General features: G+C 37.4%; 1 protein-coding gene across 1 annotated transcript in view; it reads right to left on the bottom strand.

The window, feature by feature from the left end:
- Positions 1 to 3,591: 3,591 nt before the first annotated feature.
- Positions 3,592 to 23,011, bottom strand: part of RPAP2 (RNA polymerase II associated protein 2) — a 39,405-nt gene continuing 19,985 nt past the window's right edge. Inside the window, exons 12-13 of the mRNA XM_030495004.1 lie at positions 4,834 to 4,983; positions 3,592 to 4,201 (exon numbers count right to left, since the gene is read on the bottom strand). Coding sequence (XP_030350864.1) covers position 4,201; positions 4,834 to 4,983 — 151 coding nt within the window. The 3' untranslated portion in view covers positions 3,592 to 4,200. The remainder of the gene's footprint in view (positions 4,202 to 4,833; positions 4,984 to 23,011) is intronic.

Raw genomic sequence — 23,011 nt, 5'->3', positions numbered from 1 at the left:
ACAAATGCCACAGCTCACGTTCTACAGCATCTTTAAGGCAGCCTGTCTCCCACAGTACTAAGTCTGCAGATAAGTGGTTCTAAGGTGAAGAGCCACAAAATGCAAGCTCAGAGGAGGAAAAGTCTCTAGCAATATTACTTTCTGTGTTTGCTAATGGCAGTCACACCTACTTCCTCTGCCTCTAATCAGAGGATGCCTGGCTGTCAGGTGGCGGAGATATGCAGTTGAAAAACAGAAGCCTTTATAGGTGCCTAGCCCTGCCTTGTGTACCACCTGCTGCTTATGGAAACTTAAGACTTGCCAAAGAGAGGCTCATTCTGTGTTTTCAATATTTAATGCTTATTGGAAATGACAGTTCAGTGTTAATCTACCACCCCAGTTAGATCAAGCCAATCCCTGCCCACTGCACTGGGTGTTTGTAAGCAATTGCAGAAATACAGATTAAATATGGAAAGCTTCGAGGCACCCCGTAACTGCCTGAACATACTTTCAACACACTGGCATTATTTTTCCCCAAAGACTGTCACTCACTTTAATTCTTTTGGTTTTATTTCTTAGAAGTGAAGAAAAAGGAAAGTGTGAAGTAGCAGCCATCAAAATAATGGAACAGTAGGATCAGATTGCTTAGAAACTTCCCACTTTGCAGGTCCTCATTCAATTTTGTGCCACACTTTATTACTAAATGAATTAATCCAGGCAGAGCCAGACTACCATGGTCAAAGTTCTCGACTAACTTTTCTGCTTGCTTCCTGTCACCAGGGAGTAGGGGCAGAGGCATTAACATCACCCTCTTCCGACACTGCACTAAGGTATGATTTGGAGAACCTAAACTGAAGAGCATCGGTCCTTTCTGAAGTGGAGACAGGCAAGTGCCTAAGGTTGGATGTCTAAATTTAAAGGTGTGAATACTGGCTTCCCCTTCTCTCTTCCTTTTTCTTCTCTTTGAAGTGTTAGACCTTTTCTCTCCAGCAGTTAAAGGTCGGCTGAGACTTAATGTCCAAATGAGCTGCTCATCCCCGCTCGCGTTTTGTAGAGCTTAGATTCTCTCAAACCAGGCAGAGAAGGGTAGGACATGCAGGTTCAACACCAAGACTCACAGGGCTGTCATTTCCCTCCCAGACCACAAGAGATGCTTCTGTCTCACTTTTAAACTACAGGTCAATATTCCATGTGTTGTGTGGACACAGCCTTTGAGGTCTCAGATATATCTCATGTATGGACCATGCTCTTTGTTGTTCCCTGTATCACTTTAAAGACAGGGTAGATATAACTTTCCAGTCCTGGGTTTAGAGAGCAGCACAGCCATGTCAGCTACACTGCTCTAGATTTACCAAGGCACTTTTTTGTTCTGACAGACTTAAATGAAATAAATCAAGCTCTCTGCTGCTTGTTTTAATGTAGAATTTTGCACTACTATATATAAGCATAACATGATTTGCAAACTTTACAAAGATGCAGATACCCCAAATAAATTTACAGATTATATTATGACTTGCCCACTTTCCTGAAGTAGTAGCTATCAAGTGAAGCACTCTGAATCCCCTTATTCCACCCAGAACCCTAGAAAAATGGGCAAGCTTGGTCAATGGGCACAAAGAATCAACCAGCAGCAAGTGAAGGGCTCTGTGCTAGGAAATACAGCGTTACCGAGTGCAGTACTTACACTGACAGCATTTACAGGACTGCGAACTGAACTTTGGTGTGAAAATAGACACAAAAGCTTTTCCTCCATCCGTTTTGGCCAGCACATAGATGGCTTTGAATAACTCTCACCAGTTTGACTTCCTCTGTATATGTAGTTTTATTAACACTGTTCTCTGCCTGAGCTTACTTCATTATACCTACAGAAAATTGGGTAAGAAATCCATACCTGCACTATGGAGGTATATGTTACACATTCCTCCTTTAATGAAGAGAAGCTGTAACAGCATGAAGCAGGCTTTGTTTTAAGCTTTAAACTGTTCTTCTGTTCTTCACTGTACCAATGATATACAATGTGCCTGAAAACATAACCAAAATGACAAGGGAAAAAGAAACTAGTGAGTTGAGAAAGGGTAAAGTCTGCTAAAGGACAGACAGTTGGGGCAGAAATTAGCTGTAAACTCACAACTGAAGTCTGGGTTTGAACATTAAGCTGTTACAAAATGCCCTCATAAGAAAACTACATAGATGAACTTAATCTTTGGTGCTTGAGTTGTGTTCTTTGTACAACCAATTAATGCTAATAGTATGAAATATCCTTTTGAGATAAGGCTACAGCCTTCCTCCTACTCAAAAGTAATGGGTATATGTATGCTTCCTGCATTTATTTACATGTGTTTTATACACATCTAAGGGAGATGAAACATTAAAGCTAAGTGAAGAATATCCCTTTAGGGCATTTCCAGCATATTACAGAATGGAAGGAGAAAGGTTATTGTGTTCTCTTAGGGCAAGGAAAAAAAAATGAGTGAACCCTGATAAAGAGATCTTTCTTTGGGCCTATGAGCTATTCATTGTCATTACCAGATTGCATGTTTCTTACAAAGTAAGTGCTGATGACCAAGCCTAAGAATAACTAACAAAAAACATCACTAAACTGACAGGAAGTGTAAAAACTTTCCAAATGAGAGCCACTGAACCTGATGAAACACAGTCCTATTCCTGGTGTGATGTACACTTGTAATGCCTGCTAGGTGTACTCAGTATGGCAGCATTGTCATGGGGTTGTTGTAATCTTTATGCCCCAAGGTAAATGTACATGAACAGGACAATGGCTTGCTTAGAATCTACAGCAAACTACTAACTAAAAAGAGAAACATACTTAACTTCCAGAATCAGGAGCAGGGAGACGGATACAAATTCAAGGTTTAAGTTTTGCTCAGAGTATCATCCCTATTGCTCGGTTTTCTTTAAGCTTGTCTTTTGGTTCCTTCTTTGCATATAAATCAAGTCAAAAGTTTTCCACCATGATGCAGACCTAATCTATCTTCTATCCAGACTACATCATGACTTTGACATCAGACATGCTCTGATCATGATGGATATTCTTTTCCCACTGTGTACTGTGAAAAATGCATAGCTTGAACTCTGCAGTAAAGGTTTTCCTCATTCTAAATTGTTGCTTTCTTAAGTTATACTGAACATAATTACCCATTACAAGGAAAATTAGGAAAAGTCAAGCATAAACTAAATAAACTCTACCACACAATGAAGCTTCCAGGGAAAAGCTTCCTGGGCTTCTGTGCATAGGGGGCAACCAATGTATTTATCCTGATTGTCATGAAGGAACTACACAGCAATAATATTGATGTCCAATTACAGAAACAAAATCAAGGAATAAACTCTGTTTTTTAAATGGAGTTGCTATGTGGCAGCCCTGCCAAGTCCTGCTTCAGCCTTAACTAGTGCTGGCATTTGCTGTGACAACTTTCTTCTCAAGTCTCTCAAAGGACAGCGAGAAGTATGCAATAAACCATATTATGGAATCATTAAGAATTACCAGTGAATTACTTTTAAAGTGCATTTTATAATCGGTGACAGAAACAAGTCTAATCACACTCAGTCTGAACAACACAACTCTGAAATGAAATAAATACAGAAAGCCAAAAATAAAGTTTTTAGTTATTAAAATATATTTTAAAGTCCAAATTAGTAACAATTAGAAGCTGTTTAACTTTTACACAAGTTCAAAGACCACCCCTTTTCTTATAAGCAGCAAGATAAACAGGCTATATATCAGACATCTTCATGTACTCTTGTCATTGTTCTTAAAGATTACTGCTCCAAGCATTGGATTAACTGGAAAAATGGCAGCAGCAGTATTCCTAACACTCCAGGCTAATCTGTTTGCTTTGTTTTTTCTTTCCTTTCTTTCCCCAGTTCCTGTAGACAAATTTTGGCTGAAGATTTCCAAGGCAAGTAAAATACGAACCAATCCAAATTCCTTTCTACTGCTTTTAAGTCGACGGTTTTCAGATCTACATTTTAAGTAGTCTTCATGCATACCCCTAAACAACTGCTGTTACAGGTTGCTTCTCCACAAGACTTGAGAATTCTTATTCATAGGAAGGAAATGAAAAATCAGAAGTGCAAGAAGTACAATTAAAGAGTAAATTTCATCTTTCTTTTAAAAGAAAGAAGGTCCAACAATTGAAGGTGTTTTTCTGTTCTCTGTGCCACTATTTCAGGTAGCAGGAGATGTTAAGATGATCACCTTATTCTGTAGGGAACAAAAGAGTCGGATCAGTAATGTTATTACATTAATTGATTAACTAAATACTATAATGCTATATTAATCAAATCAGCTAAATATGATCAACATCAGGTATTTGTTCTTCACATTCTCAGCCTACCCAGAATGTAGTCTCAGTATTATGCAAAAAATACATGGCTTTCAGCTCAGTTTATATCAGAAAGACTGAATGTGATTTCATTTTAATAATAAAAACCCTAAGACTTAGCCATTGTAGCCACACTTTTTTTTAACAAACTGTAGTAGAACTTGAGTAAAAATTCCTCCAAGAATTGCAGTAAACCAACTATATATAAATCAATTAAATATATATCTAAAAACATATATATTCTATATAAATTATACACATAACTGTTCTCAAAAGATTAAAGTGATAAGTAAGCAGCTGGCATTTACTGTAAATGACAAGATGCTGACACTCATTTCCATATCATTATATATTTCTTTAATATGTACTTCACACATGTTCTACTCTGGCTGATCTGATCAGTAGTTACTGTGCACACTTACAAAACACTAAAAATTAAACCTGTTGCTAACTGGTTTAATTTTTGTTAACTTAGTTTTATGCCACGCAAAATAACTTGCAATTGACTGACCATTGAAGCAGACAGTCCTTTAGAAAGATTCTTGTTAAACTTTCCAGATCTTCATTTGTGAAATGCAGTTCTTCCAGCAACGTAGTCAGGAACTGGGAGTGCATTGGGCTCGTCTCAGTACTCTTGAAAAGTGGAGTAGTTTGTGACAATCTGGCAAAAAACCAATGAAAAAACCCCCATTTTTGATACAGAAAAGTGACTTTTAAGTGTCAGATGTAAACAAAAAAAGCAAAGCTTGTGAGTTTGAACCTGGTATTGAAGAAAGGCAGTTTATAATGTCACACTTGATTCATTACATTATCTAAGATTATGTATTATACAGGTGTACACTGATGTTCTATAATGTAGACAAATGAAATTCAGAACAAAGTGCCAAGTGTTATATAGTTTTCTTCTTTACCAAAAAGCTCCTAAACATTCATACTCTAAAAGTTGTATACTTCTTTATATAACTTGAGAACTATAAAATTCTATCTTAAAGTAATCAAGAATAGTATTTCAACTACAAATATATATGTATATATTTATACATATCTATACACACAGAGAAATATATATATATAAAAATACAGGAAGAATATTTTAACTCCTTAACAGAAGATGTATTTAACTGGTAAGTAATACACTGTCAAACTCCATGAAGACATTCAAGAGGGTCACTTACTTGGATGATTCTGTTTGTTCTCTATGCCATAACACCCATAGTATGCCAGAATAGCAAATGCATTTTGCTTTAAGCTGAGATTCCTCCAAACACATAGAAGTATTACTAATTTTACTTTATGCACATGGGCTCATGAGACATCAATTAAATTCTCAAACAGAGAAGCAATTTGAGTAATCAGAGCAATTTGATTTCTTAGTTTTGACAGTCTGTATCTTAAAGCAGTTTAAATTACACTGCTTACACACTGAACTGTTTAAAAATCAGCCAGACAAAACTAGAACAAAGCTAATTTAATCTTGAGAAGTTTTTCTATGGGCTATTAAACTTCAGTTTTAAAGCTGATACTATAGCAAAGATTTGGTATAGTGAAATTATTTTTTGGTTTGGTAACAAAATTAAGTGCTTAAAGTCTCAAAGTGCCTGCAGTCTTCCATTTGGGCCTGATTTTCTGAACTGCTGAGTAGATGAAGTTAATCCAATTTCCACTGATTTTAAAGATTAAATGAATGGAAGCTGAAAGTAGTTGCCAACTAGGAGAATAAAGTATCTATATGAGAACAGACAATGGAAATAGGGTTTTAGTGCACATCCCCAAAGTAAAATGCTATTCTTAATCTGAAATAGTGGAAACTGCAAGGCATGCATTACTATATATTCCGTTTAGTTCCAGAATCAACAAGAACAGCAACAGAAAGCACAAAGATCCAAAAACATACAGTGCTGCTGCTAAAATGCATTCCTGAGTTTAGAAGGAGCTATTGCCTAGCAGATCATCTACGTATAGAATCATAGAATGGCTAGAGTTGGAAGGGACCTTGAAGATCATCTACTTTCACCTCCCCTGCCACAGACAGGGACGCTTTCTGCTACACCAGGTTGTTCATAATACCTGTATGGAGATGAGGTGAAAAGATCAGCTGGTGGTTTTCATTTGTGCTTTAATTTTATTTGAATCTATTTTTATCCTGAAGTCCTTTATTTTTCTCATAAATCTATTGCAAAATATTGTAAAGGTAGTAATAGTTACACCTACTTCCTAAGTACAAATAGGTAAAAAACTCCCTCTTTAATGACCAAAATCAAGTATTAAAGCTTATGCTTCAACATGAAATGTTACTGACAAGATCACTTAACAAGAACTCATATCCCAGCAACAGCTACTTCATCTGGAATACTGTATTTAAATAAATAGGGCCATTGACACCAAATAGGAAGGAATTATTTTAGAATATGTTTGTAAAATTATGTACTTTTAGTAAGAAATTTAAGGTATTCTACAGCTTCCTAAAAACTTCCCAGCTCAGAAAGCCTACACGTGAGTAACATCTGAGATCAGTCTTGCGCTCATTGGTATTAAGACTATCTCCACTTGAAGAAAGCTGCATATAAAAGTCTTTAAAGCAAAAATATTAAGATCTTTCGTGGACTATCACAGGACATAGTAAATAGAGTCCCTTAATACAAAAGTAAATTTACAAAAAATTTTACTAATAGACTTAATAAATTATTCTCCATTTCTTTTTTAATTCAATTTCAGTATGTACATTTAGCTAAATGTTTCAACTAGCAAACACTGACACTTGGGGAGAAGGACTTTGAAAGATAATCAGAAAAGGACTTATGTACAAAACCTGCTATATAAACCCTCCCACAAAAGAGAGGCATTCACAGTTGGATTTGTGATTTTTGGACTGAGGCCACTAGGATTTGTAATGTACCTGATGACAGACAGGACTGAGCTGTCTCTTTCCTGGTGAGAAGTACAGCAGTTACTATTGAAACAGGTAAAGCAGAGTACTGCTGCCCAGGGCGACAATCTGGAGGCTGAGTTTTGCATGATTTTATCAGCAGGGGAGCAGAGGAAGTGCTGATACGGGATCAGTGTGACCACATCAGGGGGTTAGTCTGGAGACAAGGATAATGAGAGAAAGACCTGGAGAAGCATTATTACTAGTCTTCAATTCACCCTTCTCAGGATTAAGTAAGGTCATCCATGAAACAAGACTGGTGGCAGGAGCAGTCCTGACTTCCTGAGGGCTGGTACCAGGCAGCTCTAACACTGCAGAACACTCTCTTGGCAATGCTGGAGATTTATATATATTTTTAGCTGAATTTTCTTACTCCTGCCTTGGGCTTAATAGAACATGAATAAGGATGTTACTATTCAAAAAGAGCAGAAAACTTGTGCAGTTTTAAGTAATATTCTAAAGCTGAAATCTTTATACTCGCATGCAATCTATTTTTTTTTTCCCTTTTTGGAACTGCAGTCAGTGATAGGGCTTGGCTTCATGAATTACAAACATGTCCTAACTCTCAGACTGTTTAAGACGCTCCTTGTAAAGAGTAGCTATTCTAGCCCACACTAAGAAAAAGGTATTGCTATTGTTAGAGAAACAACTAGGCATTAAATATTGAGAAATAAAGTTTAAAAAAGAAGTTTCAGCTGTGGATCAAGGTGGGGTTTTTATTTCCTTACTTGAACTTTATTTTTTGTTTAAAACCTCCTGAAGCTACTGATTATCAGGTAAGCAGGAGCCTAAATTGAGAAGTTATTTCAGAGAGGCATGTGCAGATTTCTAGCAAAATATTGTGTCTAGATAGGATAGTGTGTTAATTATTAATTCACGTATAAACACTGTCTTTTTGGCATTTATATGATGCTGTAGCTTGTCATTTGAAAAGCAGTTATCATTGAATACTCTTCTACTTTTAACTGGCTGTTGGAACAGAAGCAGAAGTTGTCTGCAAAAGCAGCAAGCACAAGTTGCTAGTTTGCACTGAGTGGTAAGTTCTGTGCTCTAAGTAACATTGGTCCAATGAATATTTGAGGTATAACTACTGCACAACAGTGCACTAAGGGCTGTGCTCTCATCCTTGCATGAAATGGTAACAGAATTACACCGTAACTGTATGCAAATAAACCAGAACAGTATTTGGAATCAGTATCTTCAAGTCACTAAAGGTGTAATGACTCTATCTCTGAAGAAACTCTCACACTTAACTAAATTTAATGATATACAGGATTCCAGTTTAAGAATCATGGCAATGCCTCAAACCTCTGCAGCATCTTCAAAAGATGTAGAGTATGAACAGGTAATGGGATACTTGGGACCACAACAGTAACAACTGGCTACTCTAACAATAGAGAAAGATAAATTCTGCTTCTCTGTTACTTCTTTTACATGTTGCAACGTTAATGTGGAATAAACTTTTGTGAATGAAGTAAAATAATAAGAAAAGCTAAAGAATTAAATGATTTTAAACCAATCACAGAAGCACACAGACATAAATGTTACTGTCCAACATTATACACCCATTAAAAGGAAATGTTCATGCTCAGTTCAGGGAAAAGTAGTACAGTACGGATCAGACTTCATGAAACAGTGACATTCCTGCACACCCACTTACACCATATGATAAACAGGTCTAGGCTAAGTTTAAGAAGTGTTAAAAATACCAAACTATAGCTGATTGATAAAATTTGGATTTGGTGGCTATTCCGTAAGTTTACATGTTCAAGAAAAAAAAGTTCATGTGAAGATCAAGCTATTAAATGACAGCTGTGTACTGCACAATGTTCATAGTTTCAGTGCTTTCTATGAATTAGTATTTTTATGTAGTTAAAAGCACTAACTGGCACTTCCTATCCAAAAATGTGAATATCCTTTTAAAGAAACTCAACAATAAACCCCAAACTAATTGAACAGCACCATCCCCAGATACTGCACCTCAGAAAAATCTGATTCTGTTTAAGATGAAGTCTGTAATCCCCTTTGAAAAAAGCTAACATTTCAAAGCCAGCACTGTGATATCAGCCAGTTACAGCTCTCTGAAACAGGGGTAAGAACAGAACCACCTAAGAGCTGGGTTCCTTTTTCTTCCCCCAAAGTTGGTCACTTAAAATGACACAAAAAGCATTGACAATTTGAGTGCACATAAATTTACCCAGCATCATACAAAGCACTTGTATATTCATGAATAAAAGCTGTATGCTTATTCTAAAAATAGTAATAAAAATAAGCTCCTCCTAGGAAAAGGTAACATTTGCCAGTCCCTTACCTTGTTTGCCATGCTTGGAACTTGAATGAGAATGGAATTATAAAGCAGAATGGGCAAGTACCATCTGTCCTTCTATAGAAAGCTTTGGAAAATAGGATATAAATGTTTTCACCAGTTATAGGCATTTCAGCACCATGAATAAAACTCTTAATGTAATCATCACAACACAAAAATTAGGGTTTTTTTAATTCCCTCTGTTTCTTTCTACCTTTTGTTTTAAGCACTTAAGCCTTGGGTTTTTTAGCATCATCAAAACCAGAATGACTGAGAACTATTCTATCAGAATGACAAAGTTGCACTCATGATCACAAAAGTTTCTTGAGCATTAACTGTCAACTACTCCAATAAAGCATTAAACAGAACCTGATCTGAATAGAAAAGCCCTTTACACTAAAAGTCTTCCAGGGTATTGCCAATATTCAGACACAGAAGAGAAATATTTAAGGAAACTCTATATTGACGTGACTTGGTGGGATTTGGCAAGGACAGGTTAGTGATCCAGTGCTCTTCGTGTTTGATCAAACGGCTCTGAAAGCACAGCAGCTTATTGAAGTCCAAGTCTTTAATTCAAAAGTAGGGAATACCACCATCATGTGGCTCACAGATCCTGGAAATTATCAAATTTCCGTTCAAAACTCACCTTGATCAATTCCAGATTTGGAAGAACAAACCCACAAATGCAGGACTGCTCATCTTTATGAATAATTAATTGGTACTTAGAAGAATGAAGTTACAAGACCATAAACCCACAAGATTTCCAGCTTTCCCTCTTCCACATGTATTTTTAGTAAATGGTTGGGACAGTATTACCTAAATATCAACTGCTACAAGGAGTATTAACATATTTGTCTTACCAGCTCTGTACATACCATTTTGACTTGAAATCATGAGGGAAATCATCACTGATTGCTTCTACAAGGTATAAAGGATTGGAACTCACAAGGACTGGGGTGTTTTGATTTTGTTACAGATTTGATGTGCAATAAGAATGTTATTAACTGGAAATGCCATTCTTCTAATATAGCAGTTTTATATAATATAGTCTTAGACTCCATTTTAATTATGTTCCTATGAAGGAAGTCTCCAACACAAATGATTAAACAATATTGTTTTGTTTAAGACAAATGGCTAGACTGAGTCAATACAACAAGTGTTACAGATCAGCAATAAAACTCATTGAAATAATGTGCACTGCAGCCCACAGACCATCTGCCTCCACATACAACTGGAGTGTTGCCAATGTATCAATCACTTCATAATAGGGCTTCAGTTGATGGGGTGAACTGAAACACTTGCTGCACTTATCCATTTCATGAACCCCCACTGAAAGGCACTCACACATTTTGACAGAGTAAGTCAAAGTATCGCTGTGATTCTGATTGTTCTACACAACGTATTGACTGCTTGCTTAATTAATTGAGTCCCCTCACTTACCAGTATATCACTGCAGGCAGTACACTTGGCTAGGGACAGCAATTTTGTTAGTAAAGAATCTTAAATCACAGCAGAGATTTCTACAGCCCTTAAAGCATAACGCATCCATCAGGCAAGAGTTAGTATTGGGCAGAAAGCTGATCTGAAGCACAATGTGCTTGTAGTTGTAAGTTAAAGATGCAACACCAGAGACCTTAAAGAAATGATAACCTTTGGTATAATTAAGTGATTACACAATCATACTGGCTTATCATACACTCAGAAATTAGCAAACATTACACCTTAACTTCTGTATTATAGCTGTTATGCTCACAGTTTCGCTTACCCCCTACTTGTTTCTTCTAACTCTAGTTTGAGCATGATTTAAAAAGCTCGACATTTAAAAACCCCAAACCTTAAAAGCAAAAGACTGTCTCTAGAGTGAGTATTTTCCATTAGAACACATTAATATTTGACAGACAATCTTGAACTGGAAGCATCAAACTTACAACCAAGATGCACAAGTATTTAAATATATCTCTGGAATTAAGTCGTCTTTTAGATCAAATGTTACTAGTGCCAGGAAAAAAAAAAACAATTAGGATCAGTGTCATCTGCAACTCTGAAATTAAAGCAGCCTCTAATTTGAGGCTTTTGATAGCATATCCTATTGGTGAAAGAGGGAAGTCAGTATTCAGAGGTAGTTTTCTTTAATCTCCCCAAGTTTCTTTCTGTATTCCATTTTCTTAATGAAAGATAAAATACTCTAAAGCCCACAGTGTTGAATGGTAACAACTGACTGAAATAAACAGGCAATTTTCTTACTGAGGAAAAAACCGCTACTTCTGGTCTCGTTTTAAACATAGCCTGAAGAACCCATTCTCATCATAAAGACAAGAATTTTGAAGCTAAAGTGCAACTTATGTTTTATTTATTATTTAACTTCCTTTCGTTATTGTGTACTGACTTGTCCACAGAATCCAGCACAGACACTTTAATCCTCTGATGGCAACAGAAACTAAATTATTCATAGCTTAAAATTTTTGTCCATTACATTTCAATCAATGCTACAAACACTGATTCAAAATCAGCAACTGGAATTCCTACAGAGTCCAAGTATATGGCAAAACTTATGGTTCATTCACAAGTTAACTTTGTTTCCACAACCTTCATTTCTTCCTATGCAGCTTCTACAAGTCTGTTCAAGAAAAATGTTCTCTTTGATACATACATGTTTATGCATATACTGCATGTTTATGCATACACAATATATAGTTTTCTTCTTTTAAAGTCCACCTTCCACACACACTTTTCATATAGTTAATGTCCAGACGTAAGTCAACTTCCATTCCCTTTTAATGTGGCCAAAATTTCACTTGTGGTGCAGCCGGGTGGATACAACTACTAAAAGGAAAGCATACCTACAGGAACAAGGGTTTATCTAACCACTTCATAACAAGTGCTTACTAACAACTGAAAAAGAGACAATGGATTTGCTTCTTCCCCCTTCCCAGTCAGTTATTTGTGTCCAAACAGGCAACTGGCAATTCAGACACCACCAGCCCAACCAACATTGCTTCCTAAGACAGTGGTCAGGGACTTAGGTCAGGCCCTTGGGACTGCTCAGCAGAGCTCCCTCATGTTGTATCATGCTCTCCTCACCCAGGCTTTGAAGGCTGAATAAACACTTGCAAAATACTTTGCTGGTTCCACTCTAACATATCATCCAAGAGTTCATTTCTTGTTTGTCCATTAAGCTGCAAAAGGCAAGTTTTGGAAAGGCACTCCAGTGTTTTAACTGTATTGTGCAGGGGAGACATGTCGAGGCAACACGCTTCTAGCTACCTGATGAGGTACAGAAACTGTTTATTTTAAATGATTTAATGAAATGAAAATGTTCTGGATCTTTGTACTTTTTCACCTAACGAACACACTATGTGTGTGAATAGCAGGGTGGATTGTTTATGCCACTTTTCCTGTCTGCCCTGAGAGTTAAGGATCTCTCCATCAGCTGCCAGCTGTTATTTATAACAGCCAGCTGCATAACTTCAAAGATCCTGCAATGAAAAGATTTTATAATAATATTGCACTGATACAATAAGAGACAGAAGAGGAAAAAAACCTCAAGTAAATTCAGATTGCCCTCAAAATACTAACTTCTGTAAGACAGATGGTCTTTAACTTTCGGTGAAGGACAAGTAAAACACTTTCTTATATATATAAAAAATTCTATTTACATCATTAGGTCAGGAATTAATTTTACAGGCAAAATCTAATGCAAAGGAACAGGCAAAATAAGTCTGAAAATACATAATGTGTTCAGAGAAACTATGGTGGGACATTTCATCAAATGGTGTTAACAATTTAGTATAGCCATTTAGTGCTGTTTGTGTCAGTTTTGTTCACTGTGTACCTGAAGCCAACATGCCTTAGAATGGACACTGCATATACCAATAACTGAAAAAATTGAAAATACCTCAAAAAATTAGACAAACATCTGAAAGTTCCAGTTCATGTAACTCATACTATTTTACCACAACGTAATTATATGATACAATTCTTCCCGGAAAGTAACTAGAAAATGGCATTTCTCACTACTCCCATTCTGCAGTTCCCTGTGAGTGACCATTAGCACATAAACATGACAGCAACAACTCCTGTTCAGCTGAGAGAAAATTTACAAGTCTGTTGCTTTGTACAATTACTTTAACCTTCACAATGCAACCATCAACACTGCTTCTTCCCACACGGTACTGCTCCTAGAATGTTCCTTCTGAGCAAGTTTCCTGACCTTACATATGCACAGACAAAATAAAGTTCCCTCAGCAACTGCCCAGGGAAGGAAGGACACATTTCAGAGCATTCGGCAGGTGGGAAACGATGTCACGTTCTCTGCAAGCATTTGCGAGCATTATGCTGATCTGGTAACACTAAGCACTTGGCTTCACTCAGTACTTGGGGCTCATTGTTTTTAGCCCAGGCACAGCCTGTCTAATAAGAACAAACACTGGAAATACTCTGATGTTACAATGTAAGTGACAAAAATTCGGACACCCATGACTCCTTTAAGGCTACGGTAATAATATGGAATGGTTCTATTTGCCTCCTGTTCTAGTGATACTTGGGAACTCTGTTTTCAAACATTTTAAAATGACTAACAAGACTGTCATCAACACAAGTATCATATAAGTCTGGCAAAAACCAATTGCTTGGGCCATCATGTGCAAATCAGAGTTTCCAGATATAACGGTGGATTAGAAAAACCTCTAGCCAGACAAGATGACTAAAGTAAGCATCAAAACCAGCTCAACAACATCTCTGTTTCTTATCCAGAGTACTCTTCATACAAAGTTTAGCTGGATCAGAGTCTGTGTTCCTTATTACACAATTACAAAATCTATTAAATCTATTTTGTATTAATAGGTATGACTGCAGAATGATTTTTAAATAACCAAAAGGAGTATGGTACCCACGTCTACATTACCCTATCCAAGTTACTACTACAACATCAGTTCACAGATTACTCCATCACAGTTCATGAGCATAAGAACTTCTATAATAGTGCGTGCCATTTAAAGCACTGATATTCATACAGGGATTTGTTCAAAAGGTTTCCGTTGAGTTACTGATCTGCATAACGCCAAGGCAAAACGAAGTTCACAACAGAAACGCAGAAGAAATCACTATCAGCTGTTTGTGCCTAACAAATCTAAGTTTCTTAGGTACACATTTCAAAGACAGGCCTTGTTTAAAGAGCTCCATTTATTTGAAGTCTGTTTCCTGCTAACCAGCTGACAGATCAAAGGTACTTCTCAGTCCTACCATTTGTTCCCATTTTTTTCCCCTCTTTCAACTTAGTCAAGATTTAAAATTTAATAAATTTATATTTATTTAATAAATTCAAATTTTATTTTTAAATTGATCCTTTCATCCTTTTAAGTTTTCTACTCCTTACTTTTTATCTTCCACAAAGTTTTCCCAGGACACCTCTCAAATACTGCAATCTATGCTATTGAAGTCTTTGGGTTACTTACCTACATGAAATTCAGCACAGGTCTAAGTCTCTGTAAGATTAAAAAATGCTTAGTTGTAAGCTTTTGAGAGCCTGAACCTTTTAAGAACTTTGTAAAATACACACTGTTGTATAAATTACTGTGCACATACCATGGGACAATTTAATACCTAAAAGATGCCTTTATATACAAACCTTGCGCATTTAATGAATTAAAGATTGTTTCATATACCTCCATTTTTGCAATTGCTGGACTTTGTTGCTGCCACATACTGGTCATCTATTCCTATCAATCCATTATCTCAGTGATATGCAAAAAAATAAATCAATAAAGATGAAATAAAATATACTGTCTTACAGTTAAACCAGCTTCAGAGCAATGTGCTTAGGTAAATAAATTGTCAATACTTGACTTCATAAAATGTCCTCACCTGTACCCAGTTACTATAGAAACGATGATCATAAAATTGATCATAGTTTAGCTTCACAACTTTCTAACATTGTAACTTGATTATCTGCCTTTCAGTCCAATTCACAGATCAAGCACCTGGGATAATGCAGCTGAGTAAAGAGACACGCTAGGAATAGACTCGCTTCCACTCTGTCCACAGGTTTTTTTCCTTCAGAAGTTAAACATAAGGACCTCAATATTTTTCTACTCGCCTTTGCCAGTTTTGAAAACCAATGTCAGTGCAGCTGACAAAATGAGATTCTTAAAAATCCCCCAAAGTTCAAGATTTTTAAGCACCTTTTCTCACACATCCAGCTCACAGTAGAATTAAAACCCAAACAAACAAAAAACATCCCCCTCCAAAAAAAAGAAACAAAACCCCCCAAATCCTTTACCTGTTTGTTTCATTTCCAGATCTATTACTGACTTGATGATCTCCAGTAAATCACTGTTCTATGCTTAACCTCAATTTCACCCTCTCTGTAACAGAAGAACACTATTAACACTGATTTGTGAAAGTATACCTAAAAAAGCAGAATACCTGATAAGGTTTGAACCCAACATGAAGAGCCACGTGAATCTCAGCTATTTTTTATCCTTTTAAAAAACTGAATACCTCATCTCAGAAATACTGAGTTCTGTGATGAATGAGTTAGAGCTATTCAGCGTTACCTTAAAATGTTCAGATAGACAGAGAGATGGATAAAGAGGGTGGAAGAGAGAGAGGGATATATACTGGCTCTAAGTGTGGCGCACATCAAAATGAAAGGAAACATACCGAGATCCCAAGCCTTTAAATAATCAAGCATCCACATGGCTTTTCCACTGATGCTGGTTTTGCACCTAACAGTATGAATTATACACACATACCTTGGATTAAGCTCCCATACACTGGTTAGCTATGTTTGCTGACAGCCAACTAAAACACACTTTTACTTTAGGGAAGGAATGGGAAAAGAACATCATTTGCTGTTATGGCTATAACTGTTCTAATTTCTTTGTATTATGCCATACAAAATTCTATGTATAATTACTTTATTTATACAACATTCTGATTAATTAGTGGCTGCCATCTTATCCCAAATATTTACTGTAATTATACCCTTTGTATCAAAAGAGCCACCTGCACCCTGGTGGATTGTCTCTAAATTCTGCGAGCTTCATCACAGCCCATCGCTGAGAGACGCACTTTACACATCATCTTGTCAGCAACATGGATTTCCTCCCGCCCACCCTTCTCCAAAGAGGCTGTATTTTCTGTGTTCATAAACATGAAAGGAACACATTTCAGAAACTACTGTACTTTGTCTTCACTGGTAACATCCCACATCAGGATCAGAACTCATATGACACCACTGGTGTCAAAAATTTCATATCTCAAGAAGTAACTAACTAACAAGTAGTAGAACAAACTTCCTTTGCATGGGATTCCTACAGTACTAGGAAAAAAACCAGGTCTCCAGTTCAGTACTGGAGAGTACACCATCACTGTACTGCCAACTATCACATAAAATAATGTGCCTCTTTTCTCAATTAATTAGTTGTGATTTCTCCTCTCCCCTACAAATTTTTCATGCCTCTGAGTCATTTTTAGTTTATCCCTGGGCATTGTAGAATAGTATAGGAACACCAATGTTCTCCAATGTAACATTACTGATATGAAAGCTAATAAAATGCATGTCTCTGTTTCCCCCAAATTGACACAAGTCTTTGATGCATGGGTCTGTGGATCACTGTTCTGACCAAAGCAAATTATAACTTAGCTCAATTATTCATTTAATTTTATTTTCTAAAAGACATAATTAATCCATAAAGGAAGATTTTTTAAGATCTTCATGGCTTTTAATTGCTTTCAGGATTCTTTCTCCTCCAAAACCATTACACACTTCACAGCAAAAATACTGCCTGCCATATCAGGTCTCACACTGTTAACAGCAATATGACAAAGGAAACTAGAATCTCTGGAATGAAGCACGTCCTTATAGACAACCTTTCTTACTGTCTAGTATCATGCAGTTTTACAGGCCATCATCTGCATCAAGCACCATAAAAGAGAGGAATGATTAGATCTTCAAAAGATACTGCTCTTTTAGAGATTTTCTACAATCAAAGTTTTTCTGTTGTAGTGGTTCCAGAAGAGTTAAGGAATCAATACTTCTACTTTGGGCGCAACTTATTTCAGTGCTGAAGAAGAACAGGACACACGCTTAACCTAGTAGAGGTGCCATTATGACTCTCTGCATAGAACCAACCAAATTAATCCAGAACTCATGCCAAAAATTCTGCTAGTACAATATACCTGGGGATTGCATGCTAGGAAGCCGTAATAACCTTCCCAATGATGCGTACCAGAAATAACAAGCCAAATCAACACTGATGTTCATCTTAAAATGAAGTTTCCCGTAAGTAAAAAACACTGCCTATGTGTCATGCCCCCATTAATGTAGGCTGTTCTTTAGAAAGTTTAGTAAGTTAGAACTCTGAAAATGAAAGATGCAAGTGTGTGTCAAAGTCATGTTTTTCTTTTAACAGGTGGGTAATGTTTCATGATAAAAAATGTTTGCATTGAATGTATTAAGATTAATTATTAATAAGGAAGCAAGTATATTTCCATTGGGCTACAGCTTCAGGATTCAGTTGCAAAATTAACAGTTCAGTTTGCTCAGTGGATGAAGGTAAAATACATTTAGTTTAAAACTAAGTTTAGTGCAGCTTTTAACAGGGTGGATTACTCACATCTTTCTTACTTTCGGCTTTCTATATTACCGCGTAACTGTACAACTTACTCTGTGCTAGGACATGACTTCCAATAAGCAAAGGTGTACACAGCAATTACACAAGGAGGAACACAAAGACATTTCCAAAGAAATCTTCTACATATATACTTTTTCAAGAGCCATAAATTTAAACCAGTTATCTCATAGGGCTGGGCAATTCTTCCACCTGCTCGATCATAGTTGTGGCACAGAGTTCAATCGGACATGAACTCCGCTGCCCGAGTTAGCTCCCGCCAGAGTCAGTGTGATAAAGCAGCCTTCTGAAACCTAGCCCATCCTTCTGAGGGCTGAAACAGAAGTTGCAACAAAAATCTCTTGTTTACTCACACAAAAGGCTAAAATTAAGTGGCAGAGGAAAGTACTTTCCCTACTACCAGAATCTTAATTCACAAGCACATTTGGAATATAAAGTTCACAAGGGTGACTAAAGCAGAAGATCCAAAATGATGTACAACATAAAAGTATTTCTAGATTCTAACAAAGATTAGTGAGAAGAACACCACCATGAAGGACAGTTTATAACTGGAGCTGCCCTTCGCACACCAGCTCTGCACAGTCGGGCATGACTTCAGTCTGAATGCCCACACATACGCTGCTGGGAACATGCAGATTCCTCTCTCGGAGAGATTTTCGAGTCGCTTAGCAGAAAGCCGTGACCCTGCTCTTCCCTTGCACTGGGCAGCAAAACTGGGAGGTGCAGAGAAGACAGCTTCCTGAGCCAGCCCTCCAGCCCCAGGCCACAGAAATCCAGGAGACAGCGTGTGCTAAGGCTCCGCTCCTGCTGATGGGGTCAGGGACCACGCCTGTAAAGGGGAACTAATGATCCTGGACTCATCTCAGAGAGTTTGTGCTGGGCATGGCACATTACACAGCACGTCCAAATCTCCCATTCAGAAGGCTATCCATGAGAAATACTAGAGTGGAAAAAACCTGCAGCTGCATGCGCTGCAGTGAAATCCACAGTGTCACTTCCCTGCATAACAGCACTACAGCAACACACAAAAAACCACAGGGGTTTTTTTGTGTAAGGAAAAAACACCTTCTTTGAAACTGCTAAGGTTTTTTCTCCTCCTTTGTCCCTTATGAATGATGAAGATACGTAAAGTTAGCACCAATTAATGTTCCAATTAACAACATTGCAAATCCCTTAAAATACTGTTCTATACATGTTTCCTAAGTAGTACATGGAACACGCTAGGAGGAAGTAAAGTAATACTGATCTCCACAACACGCCAAATATGCAGATTTGAGTTTGCTTAGAAAGTGCTGATATGTAAGAACTGCTTTACAGAAAACCTATTTGGGTTCACACTCACCAAATGGCAACCTAAAACTAAGAGAGAAAAAGGGAAGAATATACTTTTAAATTTTTTAACGTGTTAAGACAAAGCTGCCTTTTTGCTATTTCACACTACAATATAACTCTACAGATAGAGACAATACTATGACCATTCAAACACGTATAAAAAGAAAGACACTTGATTTTTGGTCCTGCAAACTCTGTTTCAAACTGGGAAATAGTTACATTTCTAGCTTAACAATAAATGATTTTTCTCAGCTTAAACCTGGACCCAATCGTCTATCACCAGACTTGCTACATTAAAGATCATCCAGCTGACTTGTATGTGGTTTCTTTAGGAAAGAGTCACTCTGCAAGTCTGATTAATATCCAGTATGTATTATTTGCACATCTCAAACATTCAGACATTTTCAGACAAGAACACAGCAGCAATATCCCAAACATCTGAATTCCTCTTAAAATAATTTAGAGATGTCAGTGCTGAGCAATAGATGTGCTCGTGTGCAAAGAGGTAAAAATGCATTCCTGAACCCAAGATTCTCCAGTTCCTGACTTGTTATCTCCAAGAGAGTAAGCCTCTAGAGTCCATCTCCACATGACACATTTATCTAAAGTGGCTGCACACATATAATGATGGCTTTTGTTTAGTGATCATGGTCATTTTGAGTTTGTTTAAATACTGCAGCCGAATGCTTATAAACTAATCCCAGAACATTTTGAAATGCTTCAAAGCTTTTAGCGGGGAGAAGCTCTTGCATAGGCTGTGTAGATGCAGCTGACCACAGTTCACTGGAACCAGCCAGCCCAGATAAGTAAGATGAAAGCAGACATTTCCTGAAAATATCTTGAAAGCTTTCCATTAGACTGTACCAGGGGTATACACTGAAAACACCAAGTGCCCTTGCTTGTATAGCAACCAATCTACTGCTGCTTTCTTGAACCTCTGTATTTGTATCTATTTATCTGGGGGGAATAAGATGCAACTTCTGTATTCTAGTTTACAGTGCATTATACAGCAGCTATTACTGTAACAAAAACCTCTACACCTTGCGGCAGGAACACACAGAAAGCTACCACTGTCAACATTATTTCAAATGACAAATAAGACATTTCAACTACAGGTAATTTTAAAGAGTCACCCACTCCACGATGAGCATGAATGCAATTATTCGAACGTAATTCTCTGGCTGTCAAAGCGAACTGTAGGAAGCATTGCTGCATGTGCTGGTTATGAAGCCAGGAGTGCCTCAGGCTAGATTTTCAATAAAGGCTGAGACTAGCTGTTCATATTTTACACGATAACTTGATTGAATAAATCCAGCTGTTCACTAGGAACAGGGAATGCTCCACTGTTGTGATCTCCAACACTTTATACTTTGAGAAAGACAGTCACACTGTCTGGTTTCAGGCACTTTATTTCAGAGCAATGAATTAGAAGCCCAGGTTTCTCTAACAGTCAGTAGACTGAAGGGCACATAAGGACTTTTAATAGCTTCTCAAGGACCAGCAGACTATAGCGGAAGATCTAATTTAAGCACCAAAATTAGGTGTTACAACTATCCAACATGCTGTATCCTACAAAGAATTAATATGCACAAAATACGAAAATAGCATAGCATAATCATAATGTAATACAAAGTAATCAACAGTGATGACACTTAAATTCAATACAGCAGTAATGATAATGGTTATTCTGCCCAGTAGCATACCAGAGAAAGGGTGAGGGCACTCTGAAAGTGCACTGTGAAGTACACTGAGTGCTCAGCAGATGCCATGGACAAGGAGGAAGTGGTGAGCCGCAATATCGATTCACCAAATGGGGTGCAAGCAAAATCCAATAGTTGCTACTTTAAACAAAACAACCCTGCCCCCTTCCATGCAAACCAAAAAACACTTGAGGCCTTCATAGTTTCTTTTGAGGTATACCCTGAAATCCCATTCTCACTCTGCCTTTGGTAGTCTCTGTTCTTATACCTCTGGTACCTGTAATAAGGTCTTTCATCCTCCTGGAAGTGTTATCCTCTTCCAGGGTGTTGCTTATGCTACTTCACTGTTTAGTGTTAGCAGTAAAATGGCCATCCTGCATTTCAGATCAGATCAAGACCTATGAATACACATTCTGAAAAACATTCTCCTCTTTCAGTAACAGAAGGTAGTAAAAACCCATCTCCGACTCAGGCCCCATCCAATTCTGTGATTTAAATAACTTCACACGTTCTGCAACATGCATCAAAGAATCACAGAATCATTTAGATTGAAAAGGTCCTTTAAGATCATCGAGTCCAACTGTTAACCCAGCACTGCCAAGTCCACCACTAAACCACATCCCTAAGTGCCACATCTACACATCTTTTAAATCCCTCCAGGAAAGGTGACTCCATCACGTTCCTGGGCAACCTGTTCCACTGCTCACCAACCTTTTTGTTAAGGAATTTTCCCCAATATGCCATAGAAACCTCCCTGGCACAAATTGCGGCTGTTTCCTCTTGTCCTACAGCTTGTTACTTGTAGTGCAGTGGGTATCAGTCTTCTCTCCCAACCTCCTTTCAGGTAGCCCAATAAGGTCTCCCTGAGCATCCTCTTCTCCAGGATAAATACCCCCAGTTTCCTCAGCCATTCCTCATCAGATTTGTGCTCCAGACCCTTCACCAGCTTTGCTGCCCTTCTCTGGACACACTCCAGCACCTCAAAATTCACATGAAAACACCAATAAAGAAATAAGCAGCATAGTGTATACACTCTCAGTATAGCTAAGGGGAAGCAAGAGAATATTTAATAGAGTATAATTCTTCTTATGAACAGTATTAGTAAGGTATGACAGATTTGTTGGCACACTGCAGGAGACAAGAAAGGGCCACAATCTGAGGGCCTGTCTGTGCATGGTTGCCCAGATCCCCAGTAGCCTTTCCCTGCACACTTCTAGCTTGCACTAAATATTCAAGTTTTATTAGAATTCCCAAATAGTTACATGTTTTGTTTTAATCTTTCCAGAAATGATGCAACACTCATCATCTTCTTACAGCAATCTTAACAGTCAGTCTTACTCCACCTACATTCTTGCACATCCTCTCTTAAGAAGTGGCTGAGAGTTGTTCAGAATCTGAAGATCCCGAGCTTACACGGACCTTACAAAAGTTGATGTCAACAGGAGTTTTATTCATGATTTCACTAGAATAGTATCAGAAACAAAATCCATATTTTAGGATCAAGTATACTTCATTTGTTTAGGGGTGGGCCCTTGAGAGCAATCAGTATAAGCAGAGAACCAAGACCGCTTGCTACTTGTAGAACATTTTAAAGCAATTGTAAAGCAATCATCAGGTATGTAAACATTAGAGCTCATCATATGCAGAGACACCAGCAACATATTTTAACTTCTGACCAAAAGAGTCACCATTTCCTTAACTGTACAGAAACTACCTGAAAAATTCATAAGATCCGTTTCACAAATTACCAATTCAACCATAAGAATATATGGTAAAAATGACAAAAGATTTGT

Source organism: Strigops habroptila, chromosome 8, assembly GCF_004027225.2.
Source record: "Strigops habroptila isolate Jane chromosome 8, bStrHab1.2.pri, whole genome shotgun sequence".
NCBI lineage: Eukaryota > Metazoa > Chordata > Aves > Psittaciformes > Psittacidae > Strigops > Strigops habroptila.
Note: the sequence above shows the minus strand (reverse complement) of the source record. Positions and strands in the feature narration are given on the sequence as shown.